The sequence below is a fragment of the Rhinoraja longicauda genome, chromosome 2 (assembly GCF_053455715.1).
Source record: "Rhinoraja longicauda isolate Sanriku21f chromosome 2, sRhiLon1.1, whole genome shotgun sequence".
Lineage (NCBI taxonomy): Eukaryota > Metazoa > Chordata > Chondrichthyes > Rajiformes > Arhynchobatidae > Rhinoraja > Rhinoraja longicauda.
Genome location: NC_135954.1, coordinates 37988986 through 38009521, shown reverse-complemented (window position 1 = coordinate 38009521; position 20536 = coordinate 37988986). Strand labels below are relative to the sequence as shown.

Sequence of the window (20536 nt, the reverse complement as noted above, 5' to 3'; positions counted from 1 at the left end):
TTGCCTGTGGTTAATTAGTGCACATTGTCAGATTTTAATAAAGGCAATTTTCATACATTTTGGTTTCACCATGTAGAAATTACAGCAATGTTTATACATAGTCCCCCCCATTTCAGGGCACCATAATGTTTGGGGCACAACAATGTCATGTAAGTGAAAGTAGTCATGTTTAATATTTTGTTGCATATCCTTTGCATGCAATGACTGCTAGAAGTCTGTGATTCATGAACATCACCAGTTGCTGGGTGTCTTCTCTGGTGATGCTCTGCCAGGCCTGTATTGCAGCCATCTTTAGCTTATGCTTGTTTTGGGGGCTTGTGTCCTTCAGTTTTCTCTTCAGCATATAAAAGGCATGCTCAATTGGGTTCAGATCGGGGGATTGACTTGGTTACTCAGGCCGGCGGTTCATTCTACAGCAAGACAATTATCCAAAACATACTGCTAAAGCAACAAAGGAGTTTTTTCAAAGCTAAAAAATGGTAAATTCTTGAGTGGCCAAGTCAATCACCCAATCTGAACTCAATTGAGCAAGCCTTTTATATGCTGAAGCGAAAACTGAAGGGGACTAACCCCCAAAACAAGCATAAGCTAAAGATGGCTGCAGTACAGGCCTGGCAGAGCATCACCAGAGAATACATCCAGCAACTGGTGATGTCCATGAATCGCAGACTTCAAGCAGTCATTGCTGTCATGATGATGATTCATGATGTTATATGCAAATATCGTGACGTGTGTATCAGGTGACCGGAGAGAGGGGGAGTGTGCTTGCTGTGTGTGCTGGATGATGCAAGGCCTGGAAAATCGCAGTCACGTAGAAGAAATAAACATAGGAACTAAGTAATGTAACTCACAGATTGCGTCTCTCTACATCTCCATTAGCTTGTGGCTATATAGGAGTCACTCTATGATGATGAATACCTGCGGTCCTCATGTACTCAGCAGACGTCTCGGACACAAACTGTGGTCCATTGTCGGAGTACAATGTAACAGGCAATCCAAGTCTAGCGAAAATCTCTGCTAATCCCTGTTCAGTCTTTTCTGCTGTTGTTGACTTCATCACCACATATTCATAGTATCTGCTGTAGTAGTCTACCACTACCATAATTGATTCACCTGTTGGAAGTGGTCCTCGAAAGTCAACAGCTACGTCGACCCATGGTCCTGTTGGCAAATTTGTACTTCTAATTGGTTCTGGTGGGTCGCTCCTGCTTGTGATTTGGCATCCGTGGCAAGTCCTGACAAATTTTTCGGCATCTCTGTCACAACCTGGCCACCACACTTTGCTCCGCAAATTTTGTTTGGTACCAACGATGCCTAAATGTCCCTCATGAGCTAATGACACGATCCTTGCTCGTAGTGCCTGCAGAATCACCAATCTGTTACCTCTAAGCACACACTGACCAATCACACAAAATTCATATTTTATGGGAACATATGCTTTGTAAGGGCATTGGTCCCATTGCCTACTATAAATACGCTTTCTGATATCTTTAAGTTCAGGATCATGTTCTGATTCCCTTTCGACTTCCCTCGTTGTCACGGCTCTTGGCGTTAACTGAATTGCAACAAAGCGCACAAAGTTCTCTGCTTCCATCCCTAGAGTGGATGTTACTCTCAGCTGTTCATCCTTCAACAGTCTCGACTGCGTGTCCACAATGTTTGCTTTTGCAGCAATGTGGACTACTTTGTACGTGTACTGTTGGAGTCTCAGCACCCAGCGTTCTATTCTGGCACAGGGCTTGGACCTTGTTGAATAGATCACTTCCAGCGGCTTGTGATCTGTAACAAGTTCAAATTCAATACCGTACAAGTAAGCATGGAACATTTCACAGGCCCACACTAGTCCCAGTGCTTCTTTCTCCGTTTGAGAATACCTTCTTTCCACGCTGGTGAAAGATCGACTGGCATATGCTATGATTCTGGGTCCATCGGCATGTGTCTGTACCAGCACAGCCCTCAAACCAACTGGACTAGCATGTGCTGTGACTTTTGTTGGTGCAGCTGGAACATAATATCGAAGGGTTTCTGCACTCATTAGGCTCTGTTTCAGGGTATTGAAAGCCTGTCTCTGTTCATTTCCAAAATGGAACGGTATGTCTTTCCTGGTCAACTTTCTCAGCGGATCTGCCAGTGTAGCAAAACTTGGGATAAACTTTGCACAGTAATTGACCAGTCCTAGAAAGCTCCTCATCTGGGTTGCATTCTGAGGTTCATGTGCATCTGCAACATCTTTCACTTTAGCCTTTGCCGGGTTCAGCCCTTCACTTGTGAGTCTGTGTCCCATGAAATCCATCTCAGAGACGCCAAACTTGCACTTGTCCTCATTCACAGCGAGACCTGCTTTTTGAAGTCTAGTCAACACTAGCTTCAATCTCCTGTCATGCTCTTCACGAATTGATGCATGGACGATGATGTCATCTGATATGTTTGCTGCTCCAGGTACCCCTTGAATCACTCTGTGGATTTCATACTGATAAATCTCAGGGACAGCATTGATTCCAAACATCAACCTTTTGTACCGATACAATCTGCAGTGAGTGACAAATGTTGTCACCTCTCTTGACTCTGGATGTAATTCCAATTGATGATATCCCCACTTGAGATCAATTTTGGAGAACACTTTACTGGATGATAACTCTTGTAGAACTTCCTCGATTGTCGGAATTGGGTGACTTTCTCTGATTATTGCTTCATTGGCTCTCATGTCCACACACAGTCTGATATCATTATTGGGTTTCGGCACTATCACTACTGGACTCACCCATGGTGTTGAATGTTCAACTGGCTCTATAATGTCCTGATCAATTAACTCCTTGATTTTAGTTTCTACTTTTCCACGAAGTCCAAATGGCGTTCTCCGCACTGGTTGTGCTATTGGCTTAACAGTTACATCACTGGCTAACTTCACTTGACGGCCTTTCAATTTTCCAACTCCTTGGAATACTGAGTGAAATTCCTGCTTCATGTCATCATACGACTGCACTGAATTGACATGCACTGCGATGTGAAGCATTCCCAGCTCTCGAGCTGTATTTCTGCTGAGCAGGGGTTCTCCTTTCTCCTCTATCACCACGAATTCTGCAACAGCTTTTCTATCTCCGACTTCTACGTTAGCCGTGAAACATCCAAGTCTGCAACGGTTCAGTTGTGGTGTATGGATATAACGTCCTATTACACCTCCTTGACGTGCACTTGATTTTCTGCTGTTTCAAGCATTGTATGCCAGCCATACAATGTTGTATCGAGGAGCGGTAGCAGGGCGACAGTCAAGTCTCCAGAAGATGTTAAGTACAAGAGGAATGTATCAAATGTAAAAAAGTTACAGACTCTGATGTTCTTGTGCCAGCTGGTAGATCACAACGTGAAAGGAGAGTTCCCAAAAGATACGACGATTTTGGTGTTATAGACTATAGTTATAGTTTGTTTAGGAATTATATGATATTGTTTAGAGGCAAAGGAAACTTACAAGTTATTATTTGTATATTTGTATTAAGGGGAAAAAATAACATAATGAGTAAAGAATTGTTTAATTGGGGGGAAAGAACACAGTAATTGTAATTTAAAGTTTAATTCTGGTAAAGGATGTCATGATGATGATTCATGATGTTGATATGCAAATATCGTGACGTGTGTATCAGGTGACCGGAGAGCGGGGGAGTGTGCTTGCTGTGTGTGCTGGATGATGAAAGGCCTGGAAAGTCACAGTCACGTAGAAGAAATAAACATAGGTGTAGCAGCCAGCTTCTCGTCTATCTCAATTAGCTCCCAAGCTGCCACTTGCATAGACCGGGTCAGCGATAAGCGTAATAACTCGAAGAACTAATAACAGAGATCCTCCCAGACGTTTAATAGTTAGTCTTCTTTATTTGAAGGTGCAATAAACATATTGGCATATCTCTTGTCATCGACTGGTTATTAATTGCTAGGTAAAATTCCATATCTTACCACAGTCTATGCGATCGATACGAATTGCCAGATATAACTTCGACACAGTTTGTATTAATCTTCTAGTTAATAAAACTTACAGGCGATTACATCATGGCTGATAAATCTTTTGGCGGAGCTTCTAGCTGACCCTGTCAGCACCTCCCAGCTCACCCACTATGCCCGCACGTACCCAACTGCCCGTACTCTGGCTCCGCCCAGCCCCTACGCAAGCATTGCATTAACTCTATAGTGTCCAAACTACAGCAGAATACAAGGTAGTGATATTAATAAGCAAAAATAACTAATAACTGCAAAATGGCTCATACAATAGGAACTAAGTAATGTAACTCACACAGATTGTGTCTGCTTCATTATTACACATCTGAGACGGAGATGTGACAATTGCATGCAAAGGATATGCAACAAAATACTAATCATGACTACTTTCATTTACATGACATTGCTGTGCCCTGAAATGGGGGCACTATGTATAAACACTGCTGTAATTTCTACATGGTGAAACCAAAATGTATAAAAATGGCCTTTATTAAAATCTGACAATGTGCACTTTAACCACATGTAATTTTTTCTATTACAAATCTCAACTTGTGGAGGACAGAGGCAAATAAATAAATGATTGGTCTTTGTCCCAAACATTATGGTGGGCACTGTAACAGCAAACATCGTTTATTTGAAGGAACCACAAACTATATAAACAGAACTCAGTATGACTAAAACAGCAACGATAAAAATACCGTTGTGGCGCGTCGAGAGAGGCTCCCAAGGGTCGGGCCATACCATACCACTACCGACCCCTCGGCACGGGAATGGACCAGTCCAGGGGGGCGGTCCTGGACTAGGTATATAAGAACAAGGTTTTGGGCGCGAAGCTATCCCAGCAGACTCGACCCGTCTGATAACTGAGTAATAAATCAAACGCCCCAAAATACCCGGCTCCTTGCCTTTATTTCGGGCCTCTTTCGACGCGCCACACCGTGTCTGATAAAAGCACAGTGAATATTCCAACAGTATGATCAGTATTTCCATTCTGTAAAGGGATGTTATTGTATGCAACCTACCCCAGCTTACATCATGTCAGGGGAAGCTGTGGCTTGGAACATACATCCCACCCATAGATTTTTCTTATAACCCACCCATCCCCACTGTCACATTTAGCCCCTACCCTGCCAAGGAACCAGAAGAATCCCCATAGTAAAATTAACAATTTTGTTGTGGCATTAACGAGAGTAAAGATGCCACCAGCCCACTCCTAAATTTGGCATAACTAAGTACCACCAAGGCATTGGTCGTCTGTGTTCTTCACTCTCAATCCCGATGTATGGTTTCGACCCAAAACCTCAACAATTCCTATTTGTTCACCAGATATTGTTGGATCAGCTGAGTTTCCCCAGCACATTGTTTTCTTACTTGAGATTCCAGCATCTGCACTCTGTGGCATCACCAAAATGTACACATCCTGTTCCTTGCTGTGAACAGGTGGGAGCAGCACCAGATACCTGCAACCTTCACAAGTTCAAAAGTTATAGAAACATAGAAAATAGGTGCAGGAGTAGGCCATTCGGTCCTTCAAGTCAACACCGCCATTCAATATGATCATGATTGATCATCCTAAATCAGTACCCCTTCCTACCATCTCCCCATATCCCTTGATTCCATTAGCCCTAAGAGCTATCTAACTCAAATGACTCATAGGAGTAGAATTAGGCCATTCGGCCCATCATGTCTACTCCGCCATTCAATCATGGTTGATCTCTGCCTCCTAATCCCATTTTCCTGCCTTCGGTGACTAGTGGGGTTCCGCAGGGGTCGGTGCTGGGACCCCAGCTGTTTACAATTTATATAAATGACTTAGAGGAGGGGACCAAGTGTAATATATCCAGGTTCGCAGATGACACAAAAATGGGAGGAAAAGCAGGGAGTGAGGAGGATAGAAAAAGCCTGCAAAAGGATATAGATAAGCTAGGAGAGTGGGCAGCGACTTGGCAGATGAAATTTAATACTGATAAATGTGAAGTTATGCATTTTGGAAAAAAAAATCATAAAGCAAGTTATTTTCTAAATGGGGAGGAGCTGCGTGGTAATACAACGCAAAGGGACCTGGGGGTACTAGTACAGGAATCACAAAAAGTTAGTATGCAGGTGCAGCAAGTGATTAGGAAGGCCAATGGAGTCTTAGCCTTTATTGCCAGGGGGATAGAGTATAAAAGTAGGGAGATTTATTCACAAAATGCTGGAGTAACTCAGCAGGTCAGGCAGCATCTCGGGAGAGAAGGAATGGGTGACGTTTCGGGTCCGAAACGTCACCCATTCCTTCTCTCCCGAGATGCTGCCTGACCTGCTGAGTTACTCCAGCATTTTGTGAATAAATCAATTTGTACCAGCATCTGCAGTTATTTTCTTATAATAAAAGTAGGGAGGTTTTGCTGTAGCTGTATACAGTATTGGTAAGACCGCATTTGGAATACTGTGTGTAGTTTTGGTGTCCATATTTAAGAAAGGATGTATTTGCTCTGGAGGCAGTGCAGAGAAGGTTTACACGGTTAATTCCAGGGATGAGGGGGTTGACATATGAGGAAAGGTTAAGTAGGTTGGGACTTTTCTCATTGGGGTTCAGAAGAATGAGAGGCGATCTTATTGAAACTTATAAGATCGTGAGGGGCCTTGATCGGGTGGATGCGCTAAAGATGTTTCCGATGATCGGGGAGACCAGAACTAGGGGGCATAGTCTTCGAATAAAAGGGGGCTCTTTTAAAACTGAGATGAGGAGAAACTTCTTCACTCAGAGGGTGGTTAGTCTGTGGAATTCGCTGCCTCAGGGAGCTGTGGAAGCAGGAACGTTAAATAAATTTAAAACGGAAATAGATTGTTTTTTAATAGACATGGGAATTAGGGGTTACGGGGAGCGGGCAGGGAAGTGGACATGAGCTATTGTTAGTATAGTAAGACCTGAGTAATCTCCTGGACAAGTTTCGATCGCCTAGCTTGGGGTCGGAGAGGAATTTCCCGGATTTTTTCCCCAAATTGGCCTGGGTTTTTATCCGTTTTTTAAAACTCTCCCAGGAGATCACACGGTTCTTTTGGGTGGGAAGAAGGGCGATAGTGGGAAGGGGGTTGGGGTAGGATCAGCCATGATCGTATTGAATGGCGGAGCGGGCTCGAGGGGCCGGTTGGCCTACTCCTGCTCCTATTTTCTTGTGTTCTTGCGTTCTCCCCATAACCCTTGATACCCATTCTAATCCAGAATTTGTCTATCTCTGCCTCAAAAATATCCACTGACTGTGCCTCCACAGCCTTCTGTGCCAATGAGTTCCACAGGTTAACTACCCTCTGACTAAAGAAGTTCCTCCTCACCTCCTTTCTAAAAGAGCACCCTTTAATTCTGAGGCTATGACCTAGACTCTCCCACCAGTGGAAACATCCTTTTCACAACCTGCATGTTATTCAGCAAAACCTCACAATAGACAGAGCTAACTAATTTCCCAAATAACAGTTCAGGTCAAAGCTCAATGATTGGCACAGGACAATTAAACAGTGAACAGGATGAGGTGGTTCTAAGAACATACCTTCCGTAAACAATGATGGATCCCAGCATGTGCTTCATTACAAATATCTTGCTCACTATGGTGGGTTTCATGATGATCACTTGGCTCCAGATCTCATTCTAGTCTTGCAGCTGTAAGAGCTGGATTTCAGAGAACGCAAGTAGAAGCAGGAGCAGTGTGAATTGAGGACCAGAGGACATAGGTTTAAGAGGAAATAAAATGTTCCGAATTTGCTCTGCTATTCCTCAGGTTCATGATCACCCTTCCATCTCAGCACCATTTTCCAGCACTATCCCGATATCCCTTGATTCCTTAATGCCCAGAAACCTATCAAAATTTTGAATGAACATCAAACACCAAACTTCAACAGTCCTCTGGGTTAGAGAATTATAAAGGCTCATCTCCCTTTTATGGAAAAGGTTTCACCTTATTTAATTCCCAAATACACTCTCCCCAAATCTTAAACCATTCTGCTTGACCCTTGACAACTCAACCAGTAGAAACATCTTCCCTGCATCCAGCCTGGCATTAATTATTTTGAACACTTCAATGAGATCTTCCCTTCATTCAATCTCTCCTCATTCAACAAATCTGCCATTCCTGGAATCTATTGAATTTTCAATATATCTCTCTATGATTCCTCAGAGAGAGTAGGGAGGCTGCTTAAAAAAAAAAGTAGGTATGGCATAGAGGGTCCACAAACTATCACTGGCAGATAAGAATGAGAAAAATCCCAGCATGAGAAAGAGCAGACTAAAGGTGCAATCCTTTAATGGAACCAGAGCATGTTTGTGAGGTCTTTCATGAATAGTTCTCATATTCACAAAGGAAAAGGACAGATAAGAGGTATCCCAATGAGGAGATTGCTGGGGCCCTGACAGAGATATTCCAGTCTATGCTGGCCATGAGTATCTAATTTCGAAAGATAGCAAATGCGATTGTTATATTCAAGAAGAGCAGTAGAGGTAAGCCAGGTAATTATAGACAAGACGGTCTAATATCAGCAGCCGGGAAATTATGAGAAACAAATATGAAGAACAGGATTAATTCACACTTAAAAAGGAAAGGGGATTATTCAGAGATGGTTTGGATTTGTCAGTGGGAAACTGAGTTTTCTTTGAGGAGATGACATAGTGTACTGATGTGGGAAGTGCTTTACTTTGACTTCAGCAAAGCCTTTGACAAGGTCTTGCATGGGAAGCTAGTCCGAGGTTAGAGCCCATGAGATCCAAGGCAAGTTGGCAAATTAGATCCAAAATTGGCATCGTAATAGAAGTCAGTGAGGTGGATGATTTATTTTGTGAATGGAAGCCTGTGACTAGTGGTGTCGCACAAGGGTTGGTACTGGGACCATTACAATTTAGGAGGTATACTTAGTAAGTTGCTAGATTATAGAAATTGATGGTGTTAATAGTGATAGTTAATAGTTAATGGTGGTGTTAGTAGTCTAAGTCAACATAATTATATTGAACAGCTGGTGAATTGGGCAGGACAACAGCAGATGGAATACAAGTTTGATAAGTGAGAGGTGGTGCAGTTTAGAAGATCAAATAAGAGGAGCACAAATATTATTAATGGCAAGGCCCTAGAGAATGTGGCAGATCAAACAGACATTGTATACAAGCTCAAAGATCCACAAAAGTATTAGCACAGGCAGATGGGGTGATAAAGAAGGCATGCAGGACGCTTGCTTTCATTTCCTGGGCATGGAGTACAAGAACAGAAGGCCTCGGTACAACTTTGTAAAACATTGGTTAGCCGCAGTTGAAATATTATATGCAGTGCTGGTCATCACACCACAGGAAGGCTATGATTATGCTGGAGTTTTCATGCACTGGAGTGCATCAGTTATTGCAAGAGATTGGACTTCTTCTCTTTGGAGCAAAGTATGCTGGTGGTGGGGGTGGGGAAAACCACTTTATAGACATATTTTAAATGATAAGAGGTATAAATAAGGCAGGTGGCAAGAAATATTTTCCCTTGGCAGTTTTTAAGGCATGGAGGAAATTGTTTACAGAGAATCCGAGGAAGAATTTTTCAACCAAGGCTGTAAACTGCAATGCACTGCCCGAGAACCTGATGGCGGTACGTGTTCTCACATTTAAGAGGAATCCAAATGAGTACATGGATATGCAAGGCATTGTATACTATGGATGTAGTGCTGGTAAAATTGGATTAGTATAGATACGTACTTGATATTCGTCATTGACATGCTGGGCAGAAGGATTTCGATTTGTGCTGTGATTATGATGCTAATTCTCAGGACTCTGAGCGAGATATTCATTCTGCGACAAATACAGGTCAAAATTACAGTTTCATATATTGCTCACATCTATTAAATTGTGGTTGACACTTATACCTCATTTCTGTAATTGACTTCATGGATGTTGCTAAGATAGAAACATAGAAAATAGGTGCAGGAGGAGGCCATTCGGCCCTTCGAGCCAGCACCGCCATTCATTGTGATCATAGCTGATCGTCCCCAATCAATACCCCGTGCCTGCCTTCTCCCCATATCCCTTGATTCCACTAGCCCCTAGAGCTCTATCTAACTCTCTCTTAAATCCATCCAGTGATTTGGCTTCCACTGCCCTCTGTGACAGAGAATTCCAAGATAATTATACACGATGTCAGTCATCTTTCCCACCTCCGTGATGAAGAGAACTCCAATGCCTTTGTTTCAAAAATAAACGCCCCCCCAACTCAAGGCATCCCCAGTTCATCCACACTGCACGCCTGTTGCCGATATTTCAATATAGCTGCACAGTTGCAGTGTTCTTTTCAAACAAGTGACGCACTTCTTATGATTCATTGCAAACATAATAATTAATACACTATAAATAAGTCAGCTGCCTGGGGATGCATTTCCTGATATGGGGTTTTGTCAAACCCAATACAAGAAATAAAAGTGAGGACATTTGCATCATTACTTTGTGCCTATTCACAAACAATCAGAAACAAACCAGGTGCTCAGAAAATCAACGATTAGGACTTTAATGAGCTAATTTTCAGAAGCAGATATTTAAGTATTATTTTACCAAGAAAGGGAAAGGTTTTGACATGTGTATAGGTGAAAATACTTAAAGGTTAAGGAATGGGTGACGTTTCGGGTCTGACGAAGTGTTTGAACCCGAAACGTCACCCATTCCTCCTCTCCAGAGATGCTGACTGTCCCGCTGAGTTACTCCAATATTTTGAGTCTATCTTTGGTTTAATCCAGCATCTGCAGTTTCTTCCTACACATACATTTTTTGGAATCCATATATGCCCTTTTAAGCAGATTTGAGCTATTTTAAATTTTTCATTTTGCCTTCACCAGCCTGTTATGTTATTCCGCTTCGCACAAAATCAGTACATTCTGGTAGATTAAGGATATAGTACCATTGTAAAATTAGTATTCGAGGACTTGGACCATGCTTTGAAACCCACCACAGCAGCTGGGGAACTTAAATAGAATGAGTAATTTAAAGGTGTCACAATATCAGCAATGGTGACTATAAAAATCGCAGGATTGTTGCTAAAACCCATCAGCTTCACAAATGCCATTCATCTGTGATGGAAAATGCCATCCTTACAGTATCTGGCCTTTGCATTAGTGGACAAACAGTATAGTTTCAGTCATAACTGCCCTCTTAAACAGCTAATCAAGCGAAGGTTCAGAATTCCTGGTCAATGATGCCCACATCTGCAAAGTGACTCCATTCCACTGATATCAGCAAGCCTAAAGCACATCCCTAAGGGTTCTTCATGCGAACTGTTGATAAATGAGATTTGATTAATATTTGTTGGAATCTATTTCGTGGAAATATTGCTGCCCTAGCCAGTCTGTAATCAGCATTCTTATTGCACATCAGAAGGTGATGCAGCTACCTGTGCGATCATTGCACACATTTATTAGAACAATGATAACCCATTCCTATTCCCTTTCCTTGAAAGGTTGGTGAGGAAGCTGCCTTGTTGAACCATTGCAATACTTCTGATCAAGGCTGTTCAGGGAGTGTCACAATTTAGACCTAATGACTGTGAAGGAATGTTTGAATTAGAGTAATAGCGTGAAACAGTGTGGAAACATGCCCTTCAGCCCAACTTGCCCACACCAGCCACCATGTCCCAGCTACGCTAGTCCCACCTACCCACGTTTAGTCCATATCCCTCCAAACCAGTCCTAGCCATGTACCCGTCCAACTGTTTCTTAAATGTTGAGATAGTCCCTGCCTCTACTACCTCCTCTGACAGCTTGTTCCACACACCCACCATGCTTTGTATAAAAAAAATTACCGCTTGGATTCCTATTAAACCTTTTCCCCCTCACCTTAAACCTATGTGCTCTGGTCCTCAATTCACCTACTCTGAGCAAGAGACTCTATGCATCTACCTGATCTATTCCTCCCATGATTTTAAACACCTCTACAAAATCATCCCTCATCCTCCTGGGTTCCAAGGAATAGAGTCCCAGCCTACTCAACCTCTCCCTATAGCTCACACCCTCTAGCCCTGGCAACGTCCTCGTAAATCCTCAAGTTGGAGAGGATCTTGCAGATGGTGACATTCTACTGGGTCTGCTGACTTTACCCTTCGCTGATGAAAAAACTTCAGCAAGTACGTGTTTGTGGACATCCCACATACTAGCCACCATCAGCCTGAAGTGGAAAGAGGAAAATGTGGATTGGGTGGGCTGCTTTATCCTTGACGGTATCAAATTGTTGAATATTGTTGGAACTGCATTAGAGTGAACAAGTGGAGAGCTCGGGAATTGTAGATTATGGAAAACCTTTGGGGAGTCATGAAATGATTTCAACAATAAAGATTTCTCTTGAGTTCCCATTGGCTTCAGTAGGGCAGCTGGACCAGGCTGATGAGCCCAAGAGATTAGCACAGAGGTGATGCTGGAGAGAGATGGTTGAATGAGACTGTGCGGCAGAAGGACAATGAGTAAATGCATTACAAACATAGAAAATAGGTGCAGGAGGAGGCCATTCGGCCCTTTGAGCCAGCACCGCCATTCATTGTGATCATGGCTGATCATCCACAATCAGTAACCCATGCCTGCCATCTCCCCATATCCCTTGATTCCACTAGACCCTAGAGCTCTATCTAACTCTCTCTTAAATTCATCCAGTGATTTGGCCTCCACTGCCCTCTGTGGCAGAGAATTCCACAAATTCACAATTCTCTGGGTGAAAAAGTTCCTTCTCACCTCAGTTTTAAATGCCCCCCCCCTTTATTCTAAGACTGTGGCCCCTGGTTCTGGACTCCCCCAACATTGGGAACATTTTTCCTGCATCTAGCTTGTCCAGTCCTTTTATAATGTTATATGTCTCTATAAGATCCCCTCTCATCCTTCTAAACTCCAGTGAATACAAGTCTAGTCTTTTCAATCTTTCCTCATTTGACAGTCCCGCCATCCCAGGGATCAATCTCGTGAACCTACGCTGCACTGCCTGAATTACAAGGGTGTCCTTCCTCAAATTAGGAGACCAAAACTGTACACAATACTCCAGATGTGGTCTTACCAGAGCCCTATACAACTGCAGAAGAACCTCTTTACTCCTATACTAAAATTAAAGAAGATGCATTAAAGAAGATGCTTCCATGTTATTCTCCCAGAAGGGGATGGAACTTGCTCATGGAGCTTCCCTCTAAATTGCACAGATTAGTCAACAACTAGTGTACTTTGGAAAAAACGCAACCCAATTTCTCCCAGTGATACCCTAAATGATCATTACTCAGTAAAGAACGCAACTATGTGCATATCCAAAGTGGAAAATTGTGATCCACATAAGATCCATTCTTGCCAGTGGGTGCTCTGTTGAATTTCCAGAAGGGGGTATTTTCAACCCATCAACCAGAATAATAACATTCCTGGATTCATCATTTTTCATGAACATGATGCTGAAAACAACATGATTTCTTGGCACTTTTTCAAACTGAGGAGCAGTTTCAACAACTTTCCCCTGATCTAATGACACAGCTATTTTTCTTCACATTCAACAGCAAAAACAGCTTTGAATGGGATACAATAACAATTGTGCCCATTCACAATGGAGGATCATATTCCATGCCCATCCAATTGTTGACGGCATTGTCCAATGCAGATTATGCAATGACACTGGGGAGAATTAAGAAAATATTGCAGTGACACTCTGAGTAACCAGTCTTACAACATAACTGCCTGTTTGCACCCAATATCATAGAGAGAGAACCAGAGATCAAGTGGTAGAAATAACAAACTGCAGATGCTGGTTAATACACAAAAGGAAACAAAGTGCAGGAGTAACTCATCAGGTCTGGAGAACATGGATAGGTGATGTTTTGGGTCAAAACCCTTCTTCAGTCATCAGTCCTAGGCAAGAATAACCAATGTCAGCACGAGCTGCTAATGGCTAAAGCAAAATCACCACGATTATAACAACATCACATGATCTGCCACCCTCCTTTATGTTCTTCTGACTTGCAGTGCCTTTACCAGAATGATTATCCATAACGATCACCGTGTACTCTTTAACCCTATCCACTTTAGTGCCTGCCAGTTTTCTCTCAATTGTCCACTTTTCGCCAACAAAATCCATCCATTAGTATTCTCTGGCATTGTCCCTACTTCCTTTAAAAGAGTAATCATTAATCCACCACAACCTAAATTACTTCTCCCAGAAGCCTGACCTCACTGTTAACATCATTGCCTGGAGCTGAAGCACTGCGAGAAGTGGTTTGTGTATTCAGATCACATGTTTTGTGCCAAATCTCTCAGATACGCCAATATAATTCAGTCAACTGTGTTGCAGAGTATTGTTTTCTTTGGGTTCCAGCAGCTTCTGACCAAATATTTACTTTTAATTCATTGCAAATATACTGTAGACAGAAGATATTCAAAGGTTTATTAAAATTCACATTTCATATAAACATTTAATAAAGCTGTCTTGGCAAGAGGAAAAACATCTGATTGTATGCCAGTTGTGCTATTTTTGTTCCAACGATCCTGATGCAAGTCCTCCAACCACCCTCTCACCCGCAAAATGTAGAATTTCAAACCTGCAAATTATGAGCTGTACTTTCAGAAAAGAAAATGGCAAATCATGTTTATTGAAAGTATGGCATCAATTTTGAACTTCTCACATTTATGAGTGAGCAAAAGAAAGGTATTGGTTTATTATTGTCGTTTGAACTGAGATACATTAAAAAACTTTTGTTTTCCACACTATCCATGTAAATAATATCGTACGACTACTATCATACCATACATCAGTACTATCATACCATGTACAACAGGTGGTTTAAAAAGACAAAGAAAACAGACTGCAGAATATAGTGTTACATCTAGAGAAAAGTGCAGATAAAAAAGTGCAAGTGCTGCAACAAGGTAGATTGGGAGATCAGGAATAAACCCTTAGCATATGATAAATCCATTCAAGTCTGATAACAATAGGGAAGAAGCTGTTCTTGAATCTAGTAGTGTTTTCATGCTTTTTTTGTCTCTGCCTGATGGGAGAGGGGAGCAGAGAGAATAATGTGGGTCTGAGTAGTCCTTGGTTATACGGGCAGATTGTCCCAGGCAGCATGAAGTATAGACATAAAATCACACAGCATGAAAACAGGTTCATTGGCATAACTCATCTATGCCAACCAAGATGCCCATCCAAAACTAAATTCCTCTAATTTTCCTTATTTCGTCCATATCCCTCTGAACCTTTCCTATCCATGTCCAAGTACATTTTAAATGTTGTTATTGTGCCTACTTTAAATGCCCCCTTGGGCAGCTCATTCCATATACCCATCACCATTGGAGTGAAGAAATTGCCCTTCAGGTTCCTATCATATTTTGCCCAACTCGACTTAAACCACTGTTTGTGGTGGGGAAAAGATTGTGTACTCACTCTACTTATTCCCCTCATGATTTTATACACTCTAAGATCACCCTCAGTCTCCTGTGCTCCACGGAACAAAGTCCTAGCTTGCTCAGCCTCTCCCTGTAGCTCAGACCCTCAAACCCTACAACATCCTATAAAATATCCCTGCATTCGTTTCACCTTAATTACATTCTTCCCATAACTGCGTGACCAAAACTGTAACATAGTACTCCAAATGTGGCCTCACCAACATAATTTACAACTGTAACATAACATCCCAACTTCTAGATTACACTTCCCTCAGCAACTTCCCAGTTAACTCATCCCACCCAAACCAGCCCCTCCCCAGGTACTTTCCCCTGCAACCACAGGAGATGTAATGACTGATTGAGGAAGGTGATGGAGAGGGCCGTTTACCTCCCACAATTCCCAACTACGACGTGGCCCTTATTTGTAGAAGGCGTTAGAGCTACTGCCTCAACTCCAGCAACCTAGATTTGAAACTTCAGATGCCACCTGTATGGAATTTGCATGTTTTCCGTGATGATACGGATTTCATCCTGGTGCTTCGATTTCCTTCCACGTCATTGGCCACTATAATTCACACCCAGTGCAAAAGAGTGTAGCAACTTCTTGGGGGAGCTGATAGGATTATGAGGAAATAAACTGGGATTAATGTAAATGGGTGCAATCAGCATGGATTTAGTGAACTGATTCCATGCTGTGTAACTTCTTCCCTTGTTACAATAGGACAGACCATCCCCCACCTAAAGTAAAGAATGGTGAATTACAAGATAAAGAATTACGGAGAGAGGCAAAGAGAAAGACGGTGGTACGAAGTAGGGAATCAGTTGTTTTTTTAAAAGCAACACTGACTTTAGGACAGATAATAACATGTTCTACTTCTTTGCCCTGATGCGTGAAAGACCAACCGGTAATATATTTAAAAGTTTCACCTTGCGCATATAGTTCTTGGAAATGATTTCCATTGCAAATTCGTTGGACTATTTTTACACCTACTGTGAACTGCCTGGGGAAGCGCTCGTTTTATTGGTCTCTCGCGTCAAGTGTGATCGTGGCAGAAGCTGTCAGCATTCGGGATTAGATTGGACAAATGAATGAAGGAAAGTCGCACCAAAACTAGGCGAGCAACGCTGGTTAGAAAACAAGGTGATAAGGACTGTGCGGCTGATGTGCTTGCTGGTGTGACCCAGCAGCGTGCTCACTAAACCTCAATTGGGAAGGGAGAAATGGACATTAAATAACTGAAATGCCCCTAAATTAAGATTTAAATGTAACTAAACTGAGGATGTATTCATGTGTACGGGGCTGCTTTAGTTACCCCAAACCCAGTTCAAATTGAGATGTCACTCTGTTTCCATTCACCATATGGCGAGTCGCAGGTCACCGAAGACCATTTACAGTTGCCACCAAATATAAAGCTGTAAAGATTAGCCCCGACAGGTCCGAGGACACCTCGGTCCTTTTAAGTTCTGCCCAGCTCGTCGCTTCTTCCAACGGGACCACAAGTAAACATTTAGCCTTGCCGCCCACACTTACAATCTCGGCGACCATCAGGAGCCCGGGGATGGTCCTGAGGAATGCCCGGTCACAGCTCCTGGCCGACGAGCCGAAGGACGCGGTGTAGGTGCTGCTCGTCGTGCTGATGGTCCGCGGCCGGTCTTCCATCTTCGAAAAAGCACCAGCCGTTAAACTTTGGAAACTTGCGCCGACGTGTTGCCTCGGGAGGGAGCCGGCTGCCGGCAGCTGGAGTTCAGGGCTCCGGCAAGTCCATGCTGTCGGCTGGGAGGCGGCGGACTGCGCTCCCCCAGGTGGCCGTGTGCGCACCAGGTAACCTCGGCAGCCCTCCCTCCGCCCGCCCAGTGCATGCACACACCTCCCTCCCTCCGCCCGCCCAGTGCATGCACACACCTCCCTCCCTCCGCCCGCCCAATGCATGCACACCCCTCCGCCCGCCCAGTGCATGCACACACCTCCCTCCCTCCGCCCGCCCAATGCATGCACACACCCCGACAAGGCGACACATGGCAACATCGCTCATCGCCTCTTAAAGACACAGTCCACTCAATGTCTGATGGCAACTGCAGATGTTGGAATCTTGCGTGGAACACAAAAGTGCTGGAGTAACTCAGCAGGCCAGGCAGCATCCGCAGAGGACATGGATAGGCGACCTTTCGGGTCGCTTCAGGTTGGTTATTGTCACATGTACCGAGGTACAGTACAAAGCTTTATTTTAAATACTATCCAATCAGATCACATAAATACAACCTCGTCAAATTAGATACAATATTGTTATAGAGTGCAGAATATATTTCCTAGCGTGGTGTAACAGCTCCATACACAATGTCCAATGTCTGCAATGGGTAGGGATGAATTGGACAGTACCCTGGTTTATGGAAGGGCCGTACAGAAGCCTGATAACAGAGGAGAAGAAACTACTCCCAAGCCTGGGGGTGTGCACTTTCAAGCTTCTATACCATCGGGGCACTTCTTCTCAGATGTAGGTCGGAAGGGACTGGATAAAGGCGGTGGGGGGAAGGGAGTGAAAGATTGTGGGGGGTATGGGGGCAGGGGACAACAAGATACAATAGAAATGGTTTCGATCTGCCAGGGCAGTCCACTGCATGTCTCTTTAACACTAATTCTCTGTGTTATCTCCTACTGTAAATCACTGCTGTGATACTGTTTAATGCAATTCTGCATAGAGTTTACAAATTCCTACAGCGTGACCTAAACGTTCAGTTTTCTCAGTACATTAGGATGCCAAAAATCAAACTTATGATAAGGTCAGGCATTTTATACAATACAATACAATACAATATATCTTTATTGTCATTGTACAGGGGTACAACAAGATTGGGAATGCGCCTCCCATACGATGCAATAATTTAATTAGCTAGTCAGTATTAATTTAAACAACAACAACCCAACGAAACAAATTGTAACAGTTTTAAGACAGAATAAAGTGCAAGTAGATCTGTGCCGGATCACTGTGCGTTATGACCATCCTGCTCAGCAGGACCGGTTCATAGCAGCTATGGCCCTGGGGATGAAGCTGACTTAGCAGTTTATGTCATTCCTTGAAGAGATATTTTTTGGTTTGTTGACACTTCGGTGCACAAAAGGTCACAGCATGGAGGTCAGGCAGCATCTGAACAAGGAATGGACAGGTGATGTTTCAGGTCAGCACCCTTCTTCAGACCTGAAACATCGTCTATCTATTCCCTCCACAGATGCTGAAGATTCCAGCATCTGCAGTTCCTTGTGTCAACATAGTGGTCGTTAAAAAAACTCCCATTGTCTCCTCTTGGAAGTGTGACCTGGAACACATGGCAAGCTAAACCTTATACAACTCTAAATGTTCATCAGGATAGAACAACAACAGCACAGCAGTAAAGAATTAGTACAATACTAGTAGAGTTTAATTAAAACCACACAGTTCCTTTACTTCCTCGGAATCACTGGGTTATTCTCCCAGATCAAAATACAATACATAGAGGGGGAAATTTGAAATGAAAACCATTGATTCATTCTGTTAATACAAAACATGCCAGGGAACTAAATTGTAAGTGCAGAAGTGTTAAATATTCAGGTATTTTGTTTTCAAATCATTTAGGTAAATTGTAATGTCTCCGGGCTACTATTTTATTCAGCCAATGCCTGAAGGAGAATAGGGAGATAAAAGGAATCTTTGAATTAAATGAACCCATTGATGCTTCTGTTATGAGGAATCTGAACACAATAGATTCCCTGAGGCAGATTCAATCACCTGTATTCAGTTTAGTTTATTGTCACGTGTATCGAGGTACAGTGAAAAGCTTTTGTTGCGTATTTGACTGGGCAGTTCTGTTATAACTCCAGGATACAGTTTACGATGGGCTTCATATCATATCATATCATATATATACAGCCGGGAACAGGCCTTTTCGGCCCACCAAGTCCGTGCCGCCCAGCGATCCCCGTACATTAACACTATCCTACACCCACTAGGGACAATTTTTTTTTTTTACATTTACCCAGCCAATTAACCTACATACCTGTACATCTTTGGAGTGTGGGAGGAAACCGAAGATCTCGGAGAAAACCCACGCAGGTCACGGGGAGAACGTACAAACTCCTTACAGTGCAGCACCCGTAGTCAGGATCAAACCTGAGTCTCCGGCGCTGCATTCGCTGTAAAGCAGCAACTCTACCGCTGCGCTACCGTGGGCTTGTTGCCAGTTTAGTGATGGCAGTGAGAATGGTAGTCAATGCACTTTCTTCCCATCATACATCGCTTTACTGTTCATTTTTAAACAAGTCACAATGTTCCTAGGGATATTGATGGATGAGTTTGAAACATTGTTTAATAAAAAGGATCCCACTGCAAGATATTAAATATAGATCCATACCTTGATGTGAGCTAAAAAGGTTTGGATGTTCAAAATCTTATTCTCATATGCTGTGAAATGTTTGCCTTTTATACAACCTGATTTCATTTCATTTCATGTTATGATTAATTGACTGGAAGTTTAAGAATATAATAAAAAGTGGATTATACTGCCTTGTGCCTGTTCTTTCATTCAATATAATCATGGCTCATTTTCTTAGTCAGTGTTACTCTTCTACCCAAACTTTGTAACAAAGAGTCATTTGGCACAGAAACAACGTATCTATGCTGACAATCTTTTGATTTTCTATACAAGATTGTATCTATTGCTGTGTTAAATGTATTCAATGATTGCGTTTCTTGGGAAGAGAATTCCAGAGAATCACTGACCTCTGGGTGAATACATTTCTTTTCATATCAGCCTTGAAGGACTGATCCTTTATTCTGAGACCATGGCTCATAGTTTCTCTACAGTCGGGGACAACCCATCCATTAAAATTACCTCGATCTTTACAATTATTTCTCTCATCTAATTTCCTTTCTCTTGTACCAAATATTCTGGTTATTGCCAAAGTATTTTACGCTTCAGTTTTTTCCCTTCTTGTTCTTATGAGGGCCCTATTCCATTCTGAATTTAAGATGTCAAGTACTCTTGTTGGACAGGCAAATCCGCACATGTGGGCTGTAGGGGGCACTTAGAAGAAGGACCAGGAGATAGCCAAAAGACTGTGAATATTGAAAGGTTATTCCACCACGGTGACATCACATCTGAACCTGATTGCACCATCATCAAATCTGCACCAATGATACCT

At 42.7% G+C, this 20536-nt stretch overlaps 1 protein-coding gene across 1 annotated transcript in view; it reads right to left on the bottom strand.

Annotated features, from left to right (window-relative positions):
• cmtm8b (CKLF-like MARVEL transmembrane domain containing 8b) overlaps positions 1–17195 on the bottom strand; it is a 40222-nt gene extending 23027 nt beyond the window's left edge. The window contains exon 1 of the mRNA XM_078427842.1: positions 16895–17195. Within this exon, the coding sequence (XP_078283968.1) occupies positions 16895–17023 (129 nt within the window). The 5' untranslated portion in view covers positions 17024–17195. The remainder of the gene's footprint in view (positions 1–16894) is intronic.
• Between the last annotated feature and the right edge of the window lie 3341 nt (positions 17196–20536).